The 16,636-nt window shown below is 40.4% G+C and overlaps 1 protein-coding gene across 2 annotated transcripts; it reads left to right on the top strand.

The window, feature by feature from the left end:
- Nucleotides 1-1,231: 1,231 nt before the first annotated feature.
- zftraf1 (zinc finger TRAF-type and ring finger containing 1) lies at nt 1,232-15,862 on the top strand. 2 transcript variants are annotated; one of them, XM_088601368.1, is made up of 5 exons: nt 1,232-1,478; nt 1,782-2,188; nt 6,288-6,526; nt 6,962-7,173; nt 8,026-15,862. In XM_088601368.1, exons 2-5 carry the CDS (start codon nt 1,874-1,876, stop codon nt 8,415-8,417), a joined length of 1,158 nt encoding a protein of 385 aa, XP_088457494.1. In that variant the 5' UTR covers nt 1,232-1,478; nt 1,782-1,873; the 3' UTR covers nt 8,418-15,862. The 2 variants fall into 2 exon arrangements, with proteins under 2 accessions (XP_088457494.1, XP_088457493.1); XM_088601367.1 differs by having other exon boundaries at nt 1,232-2,188.
- The last annotated feature ends 774 nt before the right edge of the window (nt 15,863-16,636 follow it).

The following is a 16,636-nucleotide window of genomic DNA, read 5'->3' on the forward strand; positions in this document are numbered from 1 at the left end:
ACCCTTTGCATTTTAGAGGTAATTACTTCACACCGAAGCAATAGGAACGTTATATACAATAGGTCGCTGTTCCCGAGTGTTTTATTTGACAAGTTGTCCATTAAATTTTTTTTTTGAGCTACTTGTAAATGTAATACAGCAATGCTATACTGTAAGTTTAGTGAAATGTTCACCAGCGGGGTAAAACAAAACAGAAATCGAGAACATATAAACTATAAGAGATTCAGTAGTTTTATTTCGACAGAATTAGCGTAACAAAGTTGTCATTATGCGCCGTAAAGGTACAGTAAGATGAGAAACTTTAAACATTTTAAGCATACATATATTGTATGCACCCTTGCCGCTGCCGTCTCAGGTCGCTCTCCCACCCCCACCGTTGGGGACTCGAACCCGGGCCTATGGCGTCACTCAACAGGGACCAAACCAGTTGAGCTAAAGGAAAATCTGCAGGCCCTGCTAATCACAGGGAAAGGCTCCTGATATTCACGTATTAACAGCTATCCAGTAACAACAAGATTGACGTTATATAGAAATATCCCGGTTGTGGTGTTCTTTAAGTCCTTCATAGCCATTTATACTACAATTTGGAAGTAAACAGTAGCTTTATGCGACACAATATATAAATAGGAACATTCCAAACCTTGTCTAAATTGTAATTTATTTCACCGCTGCTCCAGTTATTCCTGTTTTTACTTCTTGGTTTTATTTCAAAATAAATGCTAGAATTTTTTTTAAGACCTCCCTATTTAGGAATTGTCCTTGCTGTAACAGACCCGAGCCAGTTGCACACAGCCGGACTTCCGGTGCCATTTTTATCTTCTAGACAGTTACTGCACACACGAAAATCCATATTACGTTCTGAACTTCAGGGTTTGTGATTGTGCTGTAGAGTTTAATTACAGTGCAGAGTACAGAGGTACACAGTAAAAACAACAGGGTATTCACCTTTGCAACTGCAGTGCACTGCTCAAAGTTAAAATTCAGAATACCAAAACCCGGTGTAGTGGTTGCCACGGTGACGCCTGGTAATGACGTCCTATTTCTCCTCTATTTGTTTCAGACTTTCTCCAGTCACCTTTACAGGCGCTGCTCTTTATTCACCCGCAAGAAGTCGTAAAGAGAAGAATAAGCACGTAAGAGGCCCCTGTCTTTTTAAATATCCCTGTCACCTGACTACACAACGCCACATTAACAACCAATCCTGGATGGCACACAGGACTGGCAAGTGAAGCCAAAGATAAGTACTGGCAAACATTGACAGCCTTTCCCCAACAACGATTCTGATTGGTTTCACTTGTGACCCTTGTAGAGTAATCCTAAAACAGATTGGGAGACGTTCAGGAGTCTTTTTGAGAGGAGGAGACGAATAGAAGAAAAACAAAGATGGCTGCCCAGTCCAGGAGTCGATGTCAAGCTGAGTCGCGATAGAGACGGAAAGTCGGAGCGGATCTGGTCCAGAGGAGCTCAGCGCTGGTTGGGTAGGAAGAAAGCGGAGGATCGATGTACTGAGCCCGGGGTGCCGGTGATCTGCAGGCTGGGTGGTGACACCGAGCAGTAAAGACAATTCAACGTGTGTTGTTTTGTTTTCAGCTGAAGCAAAATAGATCTATATTTTGAGTGTTGGGAAAATGTAAAATTACTTTCATAATAGACATCAGCATCAATATAATTCAACGGTTTCTCATTAGATGCAGACGTCACTTCTTGGGCATTACAAAATTGCACCGCTATTATTACATCTAATATTACGAAATATAGTGTAACCACTTTTCATTGCACAGCTGTACATTCAGTTTGGGGCGCACTGCGCGTCTGAACTCGGGCTGACAGGCAGGCAGGCAGACAGACAAAGAGACAACCCGCTGCATCCCCGATGTCTTCTCTAGAGGAGAGGGGAGATGTGGGGGTCGCGGCTGTCGCTACTCCGGGCTCCTCTTCCTCGGCTGGGCTTGGGGTTGGGGCGGTGGGAGCCGGCCTCGAAGCGGGGCCAGGGGGCGCCGGGCTAGTCGGAGGACAGGACGAGGCTGGGTTGCGGAGAGAGGGACCGGGGCCTGAGGCCGACCCGGACGCGCCGCCCAAGAAGCGGGTGAGACTGCAGGAAGGCGAGGCAGGGAAATTGGAGGAGAGACTGTACTCTGTCCTGTGCTGTACCGTGTGCCTAGACCTGCCCAAAGCGTCCGTCTACCAGGTAAAACAAAATATTACATTACCGAGTGTCTGTTGTGTTTTGGTAAAATGACTGACAAAGAGAAATGAGTAGGAATTGTGAATCGAATGTAGAACCGAAATTGCAAGTGTGCTGCAGCTTTGTCATGTAAGTGCATTGTGAGTTCATAACATGAAATACTGTATTGAATCGGCTGTCTGCAGTGTGTGCCTGTTCGGGCTTGCCAAAATGTCGTGCCGACTTAAAAAAAATACAATAAACTGAAGCCTTTCGTAATATTGAGTGTGTGCTGGTGTGTAACACAATGCGTCCCTACGCCGCCTGGCTGTGTGTAGACATCATACACATCAGGGCCCGTCCACCATGTCACCTTTCTCCAGGTAAGCGATGATTCCACCAACGCCATTACACAATGACACGTAATAAAATCCTCGAGTCTCTCCCTGCTGCTTCAGATAACTGTAAGAGATGCTGCATTCCTGCAGGGCAAAACTGCAGATCATCTCTTTACAGCCCGTGATATTTTAGTGCAAAGGTTTCCATCAGAGCAGCTGTAAAATTGAAACCAAGCAAAAAAAAAAACAGTACCAGCGAGAATCAAGTTCTAATTTAAGCAAAGACTAGAGGAAAGGGCAGGGGTGTCCAACCCTAGTACAGGAGGACTTTCAAGGTTCTGTTTTTTTTAACTGAAATGATGTATCTTAATTTGCATTCTTAATTGTTGCTATCTTAATTTGTCAACACTGATGTGATTTTTAACTGCTGAAGGAAAAGATCCTGAAAAACTGAAGGTTTCATGGTTTTCAGGATCAGGTCTGGGGACCAGCAGTATAAATATTAAGAGGGGTGAATTTTTGTTCTAATTTGGTAGTGATCATCATAAAATGGAAGATATGTATATATACTGAAGTACAGGTAGCCTGTAACAATGCTTAGCACTGTGACTTAATGTAGTCTTTCTAGCCTCTTTAATTTGTATGTTCATTTTTTACGTGAGAGCTGTGGAAGAGTCTTCGTTTAAATCACAAGGTTACTTCTCAAGATGTACATATCTTTCTCCAAAGCTTGCACTTTGCTTCAGAGATGGCACTCAGCTGAATCGTGAAAAAATAGCTCATTGTTAAAAATCTGATCGTCTTATCCTCAGGAAGTACTGATCAGTGTTTGATTAAAACTAAAGTGATTACTTAGGATAGTAGGCAGTAGTTTAGTTTTACACTGCTGCAAAAAGCTCTTGTGTCTAATATACTACTTAATATGATCTTGTTTAGCATAGCACTATTATGTGAAATTTTTAGCGAAATTTCAAGCTCATCTAGTGTTGCACTTGAGCTTAAACCAGTTTATTTTTCTTAGGCCATACACTTAAGCCTAGACCAATGTATTTTGTTTACCAAATGACAATTCCGTTAGCTTTCAGTGCAGCTAATGCCAGTGGGTTAACCGATTTGTTACTCGTGTTTCCTTTTTATAACTGAATTTAGAATTATTACCAAAAAGTCTCCATTGTATTGTGCAGGCTGGGACACAGGCTTCAGAGAGCTGTGTAAGAAAATATAACTTTTACAGGGTAGTTAATGAACATCTAATCTAGTATTTGAAGGCGTGGGTGTTAAAGAGAAAATGTATGTTCCAAGAACTCAAACAGCTCTGAACAGTGTGAGTTCTGACAAAGTCATGTTTCTGAAGTACAGACTGTGCTCTACCTATACATGGACAGTACACAGTTTTGTGATGGTAGAGACCGTAAATGAGGGAGAACATTCCCTGATTTTGTTGGTAACGCATTACTGGGACCTGGATTAATCAGTCTAATCAAGCTTTTTCATGGTGAGCACCACCTTAGCAGTTCTGGAAAACAGATCATGTTGCACATGGTGTATTAAAATGAAGTAAATGCACTTGACGTTTAAGTAAATCAAGTTTCAAGCACTACCATACTTGATCTAATGAACCTTGAATTCTTTGACATTTAAAAAATGTGTGGGAGTGTTTCAGTGATTTCTGCCTGTGCCAAAGCTCAGTGTACATCTAATTCTTGCTACCATTTAGGTGAAATAAGTTAGGTTGCATTTGGATTTTTGTACAAAATAGCTATCAGAATTCAACAAAAGAGACCAAGAACTGTGTTTACTTGGGTAATTAACTGTCTGGCTGCACTCAAGGTGACCAAGAGGCAAAGTTGCAATAGAATAGTAATTTATTAGTTAGTGTTATAGAATGAAATTCATGAGAACTCAGCACAGAGAGTTGCATTTCACATATAAATTAACAATGTAGTTTTTGCAAGGAAATCCTAACATCTGCAATGTTAGTGCAGTAATGTGAGTCACCTGAGTCAGAAAGTTATTGGCTGGAGCCTTAGGCAGGACTATGAAAGGCCACGGCTATAATGATGGAATCAATTCAATGAAAACCAATTTAAAGCAGCAGAGACACTCTGATCTTTTGGCTACATGTGGATGCTGACCTTAATACCCCCCAGGTTTTTTGATTGCTGTCCTGTTTCCAGTATGCTGCAGGTACTGGAGATTCACTGATGGATTCACCAAATGTTGTTACATTGTATTCCCTCTCCAAAACACTGAACTCTGATTTACATTGCCTTAGCAATCTTTCATCACAAGTACCCGGTACGTCTTATCCTGCTGAATAAAAAGTCCTGGGGACACCCAAAGAAGACACGTTTTATGCAAACTCATAAAGAAATGTATTAGTGTGCTGTTGGTGGTTTTAGGTGTTAGTTGCTCTGCAATCCTGGTCATTGGGGATATTTGCTGTTACTTGTTGCTGCAAATGAAGGTGATGCAGTATAACATAAGTAAGCAACACTTATTTAGGTGTTAATGAAAATCCTCCCAAAGAAGAGTGATGGACAGAGGAATTTCCAGCGCTGCTCCTGTGCACAGAAAGAAGGACCCTGCATCACTGTGCACTGAAAGAAGGACAAATTTGCACCCAATGACAGGATGGCTTTGTGATCAGTGTTTCCCAGTAACACAATTTTTTTTATCCATCTGGTAGCAACAGAAAAAACAAATCAATTTTTTCAGGTTTCTCTATTTTGCAATGCATTTAAAATACCTACATTTTCTAGGACCTCTGTTGGCTGTGGGACGAATTCATTGTGCACTGCCAGTTTAAAAAAGAGAGAAGGGGCAGCAGAACCCGAAGAGAGGCTGATGGACAGCAGCAGTCAGCTGACTGAGAGAGACCCTTCCCCCATAGTAACGGACCTCGTCATGAGATTTTACACATTCCTCAACTGGTGTTTACTACAGATGACTGCCAGCCCCCAGTCTTTGCTGAATGCCCCACTTATAACTGGGAAGAAAAAAAGTCGCCACAGGAGCGTGTGCTTGTTTGGAGTCGCAAGCAGTGGTTTTATTTCCTGCTGACATACAGATTTTACAAAAGCTGCTTTGAAGAGTCTTTTCTGCCAGTGTGGTTCCAGTTCTTGTAACGTGTTGTGAATGCAAGCGTAAGCAAGGTGTTCCTTCATCCAGAAAGCCTGGTCATTTTCTAGGTTGGTTTCCACAGCTTTCTCAACCACAAAACAAATTAAAAATACAGATTTGTTTTCAGTTTTTGAAAGCATTTTACCACCTCTGATCCTTTTCTTTTTTTACCTAACATGGAAAATGTCTTCTATTGCTGTAACGTTCTTTCTTCGGGATATTCAGCAAGGCGAGTTGCTGTGTCCTTCCTGTGCCCACTGGCTTGTTTATTTGAGTAAAAATAAGGTTTTGGAGTTTGTCATTGCACAGCTTTGGTTCTGTGAATCCTTACGAATGCCTTCTACAGTTCATCTAAGCTTGTGTCACGTTCACTGGTGAAGGACTCATACTAGGCAGAAAGCGGTGGTTTCAGACAATACGGTACACTTTTGCGATCTGCATGATTAAAATGTGACAAACTCGGTGAGATACAATGTTTTTTATGGTTAGAAGTTTATGAAACTGCCATTTTTTTTCTGAATTTGTTAACACCGTTTCCTTGTCTCACTACCTCGACAGGAAGGGGAGGTTACCCTGACTGCAGGTGTTTGTATGTGTCCCACCCCCCCAGCCCCCTGATGGCTTGTTGTTAACCCTTTGTGCGTGCCCTGTTAACCCCACAGTGTACGAATGGGCACCTGATGTGTGCCGGCTGCTTCATCCACCTGCTGGCGGATGCACGGCTGAAGGAGGAGCAGGCCACCTGCCCCAACTGCCGCTGCGAGATCAGTAAGAGCCTGTGCTGCCGCAACCTGGCAGTAGAGAAGGCAGTGAGCGAGCTGCCCTGCGAGTGTGGCTTCTGCCTCAAGCAGTTCCCCCGCAGTGTGCTCGAGAGGCACCAGAAGGAGGAGTGCCAGGACAGGTATGGACCGATCATCAGGCCCTCCTGTGTCTGGTGTGTTTCATCTTTTCTGCACGCTCTCCTAATCTAGTAATCAATGAACTTCCAAGCATTAGAACTGTTCCCCCAGCTCTACTGGACTGACTCCATGGCATGCAGATGCTGGTTAGAAGCCTGACATTTCTGTCTCCATCTTTCTTTAACTTCATTTATGCAGTAGTGTACAGGTTAGTTTTAATCTTGTGCTAACAGCTTCTCTGTTCTTCTGCAGGGCTGTATTATTTGCTTTCTGTCGCACTAGGAAGTATGTTATGTAATTGATCAAAAATGGCATAATGCACCAAGATAGTGACTTGAGTGACTGGGATAGAGACAGCCACTTCGTAGCTAGAGACTGGATGAAAAAACATCTATCCTCTTTCTCATCAGCTGCTGTTTCTTCTTCTTTCTTTGCAGAGTGACCCAGTGCAAGTACAAGCGGATTGGCTGTCCGTGGCAGGGTCCCTTCCATGAGCTGACAGTACACGAGGCAGAGTGCTGCCATCCCACCAAAACGGGGAATGAGCTGATGGGTATCCTGGATGAGATGGACCAGTCCCACCGTAAAGAGATGCAACTCTACAACAGCATCTTCAGTCTGCTGTGCTTCGAGAAGATCGGCTTCACAGGTCTTTCTCTGCCCTTTAGTGTGTCCCTTTGTTGAGTATGCAAACTATTAAAGAACTTTGACAGTAACACAGCTGTACAAAGGACTTCTTAAGTGTTTTTAGGCATAAAATCTGAAAAACCCTGTTCCCACCACTACTGTATTTTTCACTAGCTTTGCATATGATCAGGCCTTATCAGCTGTAAGGGTGATGACAATTGTGCTAGAGGCAGTTTTGCACATGAATTCTGTACCTGTGACTTTGAACACTTGATGAAAACCTGTGACAATGTCAGCAGAATGTACACTAGAAACAAGATCCTTGAGATTTGACTTGGTATGAATTTATTAGAGTAGGATTTTTTTACAGAAGCATTATCCACATAGTATTTCCCAGTCTTTTTCTTTTGAAGCAAAATGGGATGGAGCTGTAAAAATCATGGATTTCCTGCTTTTCATTTCCAATTCCACTTCAAAACTGATATAAGGCACTAACAGAGTTGCAGTTGTCACTGAGAGTGTTCGGAAAGATGCTTCATGGAGTCTTACACATCATTTAACTCTGAGCAACTTGGTGAGCAAGATTGGCTCAAATGGGTTCCCCTCGTTTGTAACCATTCGTCTATTGCTATGTAAATGTCTTTACCTTGGCTTCTCAGAGGCTGTTAAGCCTTTCTCCGCTGTCGTCAACAAGAAGCCCAACCTTAACAAGGTAGGAAAATGAATTTGTCCTGACTTCTGCCAGGCAGTGTGCAGCTGTATTGTTTTTCGCTTTGGTCTGTTTTCTTCTGTACTGTAGCAGTGTCATAGCAGAGAACTTGCCTTGTTTGCACATGCAGCCTAAGCTCTGTTTTTTCTGCTTCTTGCTCTCTAGAAGTGCAGTTCCGACCATATCGGACAGATGACTTCATCACCCGGCTGTACTACGAGACCCCACGCTTCACAGTCTTGAACCAGACCTGGGTGCTGAAGGCGCGTGTGAACGACTCCGAGCGCAACCCCAACCTGTCCTGCAAGCGCACGCTGTCCTTCCAGCTGATCCTGAAGAGCAAGGTGAACTCTGCGCTTGAGTGTTCCTACCTGCTGCTCAAGGGGCCCTATGACGATGTCAAGATCAAGCCGGTCATCTACCACTACGTCTTCAGCAACGACACCAATGAGACTGACTACATGCCCCTGCCCATCATTGACTCGGTGGAGTGCAACAAACTGCTGGCAGCCAAGAACATTAACCTGAGGCTCTTTATTTTCCAGATACAGAAATAACACAGGAGGAGAATGGTGAGCCCTGAGAGGCACTTCTGAACCAGGCTATTGTGAGCCTCTTCATTTCCACCTAAAGAGATAAAGACAAGTCAGGCACACAGCTTCAGAAAGCACCACTGAACCACAGTTACCTCTTAATAGGAAGCAAACAGCTGTTGCAACAGAAAACCAAGTCACTAGGGCTCAGGGTGGCAGGGGGGACGAAGGGGGGATTGGAATAGCCAAGGTTTCATCACCGTAGATCGTTCAGTCAGCACCATGTTTCAAACACATTCTCTGACACTTTATAAATTCCCTGGTTTTGCATGATAAAATATGAGATATGCGATACTACTGCATTGACTTGACAGCAGTTCCAGCAAGTTATCTTTTATATAATTTTACTTTCTTGTCTTTATCCCCTTGAGCAAAGTATTATAGCTATAAAAGTGAAATGTCCTTCCTTTCCCGAGCCCTCTTTAGCATTTTTATTTGACCAGCACCTTTTGAACTTTACAACTGTTTTCTGAGTGTACCTGGTCAGTATTATAGATCACTTTAATTTGTACAGCTAAAAAATTGCCATAGGCACTTCTTGCAGCTTTTGCAATTCAGGAACAACACTTCTTCCAGTAAAATCCCACCAGCTGTGACTTTTACTGCTGAGCAGAACAGTGAGAAACATTAGATTTTAATTTTGCTCTCCTCATCAGATTTTTGTCAGTCTTTCAGTCAATAAATGTTATGGATGGAATATGCTAGTTTCTATGTAAACAATGTTGAAGCACTAAGACCTAGCCTATTATTTCTCTGTAATTTGACATTGGAGAGTCACAGTACTGTCTGCACTTAACCGGTGAAATTAATTTAAGAGTCTGGAATGAACAAAATTATCACAGCAGGTGGGATTTCTGAGGAGGATATTGCAGTGGTCTGTACATCGTACAAAATACCTGCAGAAAGGCTTGCATTAATTACAAACTCTTCAGATTTCTAAATTAGTTTCTCATATGTGAAACATGAGTAGGATTCCTGAAACCATGTGCTTTGCATGAAGTTTCATACAGGGAAATCCTGTTATCCTGGTTGAGAATTTTGACAATCTCTGAGAATGAGGTCTTGGGTGACAGCAGAGAGTAGTATATCAGTTACATACAGGGATAAAGACAGGGTGAGGTTTTGTTACAAGTCCTAGAGAAGGTTTTATTTTAGTCTATATCTAGATTTTGTTTCCCCAGCTTTCTTTGCCTTTCTTAGAGCAGGCACAGTTTGATGAGGGGCTGCTTATGATAACTATCACTTCACGTGTCAATAAGCATTTCTGTTAATCACATGGTGTCAGTCATGGGCTGGAAAGGCTGTGCATGGGGATGGAGTTAAATTATAATATTAGAGAAAAACTGAAATCCAGTCTGTGCCAAATTTTTTTTTTCCTTTATATGTTTGCATAATGTACCACCATGGTATGTGGATAATAGGAAACAAAGCTTTCTCTTCCCCATATTAAATTCAATCTACAATCTAATTTTCTCTGATAAAATGTGCAAAAATATATTTTTCATGATTCCCAGATTAGGACTATAGGCTTTTTATCCAATTCCAATATGAGTTATCTTCATATGTGGTAGATTTAACCCTAGTCAAGATTGAAATTAGAAGGTCCTAAGACCTGTTGGCAATGAGGCTAAGGTAGTCTTATTATATTACATTAAAAGAGTATCATTAGCAGAATTTAGAATTGCCTTTGCATTTTTGTATAGTCCTTTCTGAAAGGTCTTACGCTTGGGAATTGGTCAGAATCTACCAAGACTGAAAGTCAATTTTTTACTTGATTTTGAGGTTTTACTTTAAAATGATTCTAATTATTTTGGGCATTCTATAGACATTTCTGCATCTTTTTTATATCATATATACAATATAGTAGAAACTGTTCGTCTGTGTTGCTAGATATTTCAAAGTGAACATGACATTTATGTTATGGTACGAAGAACAACTCAATGAATGACTAAACTATACATAAATACATAGGTTAACTAAATGGAGGATAGCAACAGATCAGTTTTAGTTGCATAGGTGGCATAAAAAATACTGTAGATCATTCACTATACTACTGTATTTTGATCTAATACAGTGCAATACTCATGCTCCTGTATCTCTCAAATGTGTAATTCTGCTCGGCTTACTCATTCAGGAGTTCTTCCATAGGTGGCACTGTTTAGTTCCTAGAGCTTTTTTCTGGTCAGTTTTAGTTTGGTAATTTAGCTCCATGCCACATGGAATTGAAAGTATGTAGATTCAGATGGTTCAGGGACAGCTCTTTTGAGTATTGTAGAACTGTGACATACGGCTATATATGGGAGGAATATCTCTATATGTATCCAGATGTCAGTGATGGATGCAGAATTGTATGATACTTTGCTTGTGTCTTTCTTTGTTTAGCAAGGTCCCAGTTTTTTCTTTTTTTAAAACCGATTTGGTGGAATTGCTATTATTATTTAGGTATCGGCACTAGAATAAAAAAAATGAATTCCTTGTGGACTGGGTTTTAAGGAACATTTTGTAATCAGGACAAATACCTAAATTCACACAAAATTAGTTTTATAGTTTTAAATCTGAGAAGACGTGGCTAGATCTTTGCATGCATATACATATATTTTTGCAAATTGCATTCAAGATCTATATTTTGAACCATATAAGTTATTAAAACATCTTTTTTTTTGCTATACTGTACCTTACCATTTAAATTTAAGATGATTTTGGCTAAAGGTTTTAACTTTTTTTTAAATTGTGGTCAGTGCTTAGGTGAATTCTAAAGGATGGCATCTTACCATTCATTTCAGAAAGGAGTTATTGGTGTTGAAACAAATTGCAACATACTGTGAATGGAGAGCTTGTTCACAGTTTTTATTTCTTAAGTTAGTGTTCCTGTTAAAACCCTTTTATGTGAACAGCCATTTATTGTAATCTTCAAATTGCCTTTCATGTGGAAGTTATTATTGGGCTGGATTAAAAATCATTACCTCTTTATCCATGTGACCGCTCTCTGAGCAGCTACTTGTCCAGTTCTGCATTGCAGATGCATTTTTTTTCCCCAATGTTACTGAAATCCCTGCTGCTAACTAGTACGTTTTGTGGGTAATTGTGCAGCACGGTAGTTGGAAATTATACTGAACAAAGCTTTCTGTATTCGCCATGCTTTGCTCCAAAGTGCTTGCTCTCTGCCACAGAGATGTGCTCATTTGAGTTGGTGATAGGATAGAGTGGATAGTTTGTGTGTTCAACATTTTAAGGAGCTGAATGACACTTTAATAGGCAATGCAGTGTTATCATGGGTATTATTCTTATCAACCTATACACTGCGGTTCCTTCCTGCTTTGTGGTGATATAGCTTTAGTATGCCTTTGCCAGCTTCAGTTGATCTTTTACACTATTGCTGGAAATGTGCCTTTTCGGAAAGTACGGTAATGGGCAGTTTTAAGTTAATTTGTATAATACAACTTAGAAGGACTGTGTCTGTGCAGTGATTTGCTTTCTGTTATACTCATCTGCTACACTGTATCTTCTCACTATCTCTAAGGGTCTGCTACAGCTCCCTCTAAGAGCACATGACCTTTGCTAGAAATCCATCATGCTTTTGTGATGGGTTTCCATGCAGACCAAGGGTGTCTTATGCTCTATTTTCTCTAGCTCACTTTAAAGTGCACCTCAGCTTATTTAGTAACTGTTTTTTTTTTCCTGATGCTATGGTGTACCTGCTTGTATCCCAGACAAGTCTCTGGCAGTACAGTCACATGTTGTACCTGATGAGTCCCAGACAGGCCCAAGCAGAAGTATCCTGGTGTGCTGTGTAGAGGCAGCATCTCTGTTTTGGGTTACATTGTAATGGTGGCAATAAGCAAAGCGAGATGTGAAGAGGGGAAAAAATCTGATATTTCCTTCTGACAACAAGGAGAATAAATCATTTCTTAATTTATGGACGAAAAATTGCCATACAAGGGAATTACTAAACCCAGTTAGAAATCGAGTTGTAATCAAAAGAATTGAGGTAATCCCTCATCAGAATCAAGGGGTCAAAAATAAAAACAACATGCCAAATAAGTAATATGAGTGTTGCAAGCACAATTTATCTGCCCCCTGTTATGTTATCTTTCCCTGTGCTCTCTCAAATGTAATAAAGCTGGCAAAAGTGTTCTCTCCAGGTTAAGGGAATTGTACTCTAGTCCAACCCAAAGCAACATTTTAGTAAAAGACAAAGCCAAAAATATAATCCTGAGGACGCCAGACTACAGTTATGTAGAACTCGGAACAGAATATCTAAGTAGGATGGGTCAAAAATTGATCTTTAACAGTAGAACAAACTGACATCGCAATACATGAGATAGGTTTTTCATTTTGCTTTTTTGTTGTGGGTTTTTTTTGTGTATAAGGGTTTCATGGTCGTTAACACCACTGCCTTCTAGCTCTAGGGTCCCGAGTTCAGTTCTGGCCTTTTAACACTTGTCTGTATGGAGTTTGCATGTTTTTCCTATATTCGCATGGGTGTTCACCAGATGTTGCAGTTTTCAGTCACCTCTAAAAAAAATCCAGTGTTCCAGCACTCTTGATTTTTCCCCTGGGGGTTTATCCCCATCATAGATAGCAGCACGCACATAGATACTTGAATAACTAATTATCTAATAGATTGAGTAAATTACAGTGCAGAAAAAAACAGTTTTGAAGACAAACTAGAATAATGGAAAACCTTGTTATGTATTTGCTTTACATTGGTATGAATGTGCTTATACACTTAACTGTTATTTTAAATTGTGGAGCGATGCAGAATCTGCATCGGCTCCATCTCTCGCAAAAATTCCCTAAAAACCCATTTCCTTTGATCGCATGTGCTATGAGTAGCATATTCTCATTGATTAATTTCACCAGGACCTTGGTAGACTGTTTTGTTGACTAGTAGTATAGGACCAGAAACTCACTAAAGCTTTAAAATAACCTGGTACCATGCTGGTAAAACACTGTCATCCATATCTGTTCAGAAACTGAAGGCTCAGCTGGTTTTGCATTCTTACAGCTTATTTCACTGTGCTCGAGGGGATGATTTTCCTCCTGATAACTTCATGTTGGTGGTATTTGAATTGTAGGGAATCTTGTTTGCTTAGTTTACAAATGCATATTTCAAATTGCCAATCTGTTGACCAGACATCCACAATTGTGCCAGCATGCACTTCTCATTCCAGCTGGTGTAGAACATTTCCATTCAGCAGTAGCATTAGTCAGGCAGCTTTATTTTTCCAATAAAAATAAACTGGAAGGTGGTTTCCTATAGTCAAACATAACTGGATATATCCTTATTAAGTCTATTTTCCCCAGCAAAAACAGATAGTCATAAAAACGAATAAACCCCAATCAATGACCTGTGTTGATAACGCAGTGCCTCTCTCCTCTAAAATCACTACAGGGTATGAGACTGCACCATGTGTATCAAAAGTGACAAATCTAGTGATTTTCATGATCTAAATGCGATCAGGCTCTGTTTTTGTTACTTTTTGATTTGTTGCATTTCTGCTGTGATGCCCTGATGCTTCATTTTTCTTCCCAGTGCTGTCTGTGCAGTTGAACATTAAATCCCACTTATTTATCCCTTGTGAAAATTGGAAATGGACTGTTGTGGATTAAAATCTGAAAGCAGGCAGAATCGGCACACAAGTAAAAGTGCATAGGGATGCAGACTAGCAGGGCTCTTAATTCTGGTACACTGAAACCATCCCTGACAGGTAGTATGTTTCAGGTATTGCTAATGTATCTGCTAAAGAGAGTTCTTTAGGAGCCTTCAGCACTGAACCAGATGTGAGGGACCATAAATGGTTTTCCAGTTATTTCTTTATGCTCCTGCTGGGTGGAAGTAACATATGCTGAGTTTTGCAAAACGGTGTGGATCTCAGACTATTTTATAATTTAAGAAATGTTGTGGACAAAATACATTTTAAATTTGAAAGTCCACTTTGACTTTTTAAAAATGTTTTAAGGAATGAATCTCTCTACTAAATAATTATGTGAAATTATGCAATGAATGAATCAAGAGCATTCTCCACACTCTACTCATGTCCTATGCTCCTTTGATAAATACAAGAGGCCCCTCTAATTCTGGGGTGGAGGAGGAGATTTCAGCTAGGAGTTCATGGAGTACTGGGGAGGTTCTTATAGGCTGTCTGGTTTGCCTCCAAAACAAACTTGTCACCTTTGATTATGAATACCGTCACACAGAAGATATACTATGGCTGACTAGCAGATCTGTTGACCTACTGTTGTGCTTTTAATAGTTAATGAAGAGTATATTAAATAATGACTTTAGTTAGATTTTATGACTAACTTGAGGGTCTCGTTGAGAGAGAGCTTTTGAAAAAGGGGGTGTGTTCCTGAAGAGGTTGAAAGGCCCTTGGTCTAGAGCATGACGTGTTAGAATTCAGAAACCGTGCAGCTTTATTATCAGTATAAACAGTTGATTTTAATTGGATTTCCTTCTTCTGAAGGAGATTTATAGAAGGGTACTCTCTCCTAGATTTCCTGGTGTGTAGCTGCACATTGAGTTCTTCCAAGAACCTAAAGCAGACTGCTTGATCATCCCTGAGCACACACTCACAGGTTAATTTGGTTGTTCAGCAGATGCACTGTAGATAATATGCAGAACCTGCTCTGGAGGTCACGTGTCCCCTCCTCTCCCCTCAGCTGAATGAGTGTTCATTAAAAAAAAGACTACAGCTGCATAGTGTATCTCCTGTAGCATTAGGAACAGGCTGTGTGAACATCAGCTGAAGACTGAATCTAGTAGTGAGACTTGATTTTGAAGGCCAGATCTAAACTCTGTTAACGTCTCATTAACAATGTGAATCAATATACTTGGGTATTGCATTATAATAGTTGTAAGTTAATCGTGAACAGTTATATTAGTCCAAAGACTGTTGTTAGAGCTGAGGTGTATGCTGGGGATTTGAAGTCTTTTTGATTATGGGGTATGCATTTCTCATGGCAGCCATTCTAATGCTGGGCTGCATTGTAAATCTGAGCCTTAATTTCTCCAGCTGTAGTATGGTAGCTCTGCAGTGAAGGAGCCCTGGTGTGGCTGATCCTCTTAATGTAGCATGTCTCATATGAACTGACCTGTGTCAGTTTTGCCTCACAGGGGAACAAATAGTTCAGGCTTCTGAAGTCTGTTTATTTATAGTATCTGTAGGTTTCAACATACATGACTAATAAAACCCATTTATTTACTGTTCTTCTTTTTCATTTCAATGTGCTTGCTCTTTTTATTTTTAACACAAGTTGATTTGGTTGTGTTTTAATGATGTTTAAGAATGTAATGTAGTGTATTTTCTCTTTTTACCTGCACTGTTACCATAGGGTATTATTTAACTGTTTCCTAGTAAAGTTTTAAGTTTGCCTTGCAATTATGTGGAAAAAAAACAAAAGAAAAACTTGACTCTCGTGCTTCATTTCAACACAACACGAAAAGTTTATTAACAAGACATAAGTCAATGTGCCTTCTGGTTGATGATTTCTTTGCAGCTGTCAGATTCTCATCTAAAAAAAATAAAACACCATTGTTTCATATCATTGTTGTGAAAACCAAACAGCTGTAAAAATGCTGAAGTAATGTGATGGCTTTTTAAAATATGAATTGCATTGCAGTGTAAGACCAGTAGAATTCCTACTCTGTTCCAGGGAAGACTGCGAATGGGAGAACTTAATGTCATTTTATGTTGTTTGACTGATTACAGCAGGACATCTGTCTGTTGTTCCTATCTGTGTTTAGTTCCTGAGGTGGAGAGGTAGACAGATAAACAACAGTAAATCTCACTGTTAGAATATGAGAACAGTTGCTAATGAGAGGAGAACATTTGACCCCTCTGACTATTTTGGTAGTTAGTAGCTTATTGAAAAAAAGATGTCACCCTGCCATTTCTTGAAGGGAGCCATGATCTCGGCTTCGACAACATGACTGGGTAACTTGTTCCATATTCCTAAAATATCTGGGTAAAGAAGTACCTCCTACTCCTGGCTTTAAATGTACCTTCACATTATTTCCTCTTGTTTCTCTGGTCAGTGCTGTGTTGGTGTTGCTGTCAGAGTCCATCTGTATCTGGGCTCTTGTCCGATAGAAAAATAGAATTATATCTCCTTCAGGGAGTGTTTACAGTGTGGAAACCCTGCTCTCATGTTGAGAGCTGCGGTTTGTGTCTTATGACGGC

The sequence above is a fragment of the Lepisosteus platostomus genome, chromosome 12 (assembly GCF_059453375.1).
Source record: "Lepisosteus platostomus isolate fLepPlt1 chromosome 12, fLepPlt1.hap1, whole genome shotgun sequence".
Lineage (NCBI taxonomy): Eukaryota > Metazoa > Chordata > Actinopteri > Semionotiformes > Lepisosteidae > Lepisosteus > Lepisosteus platostomus.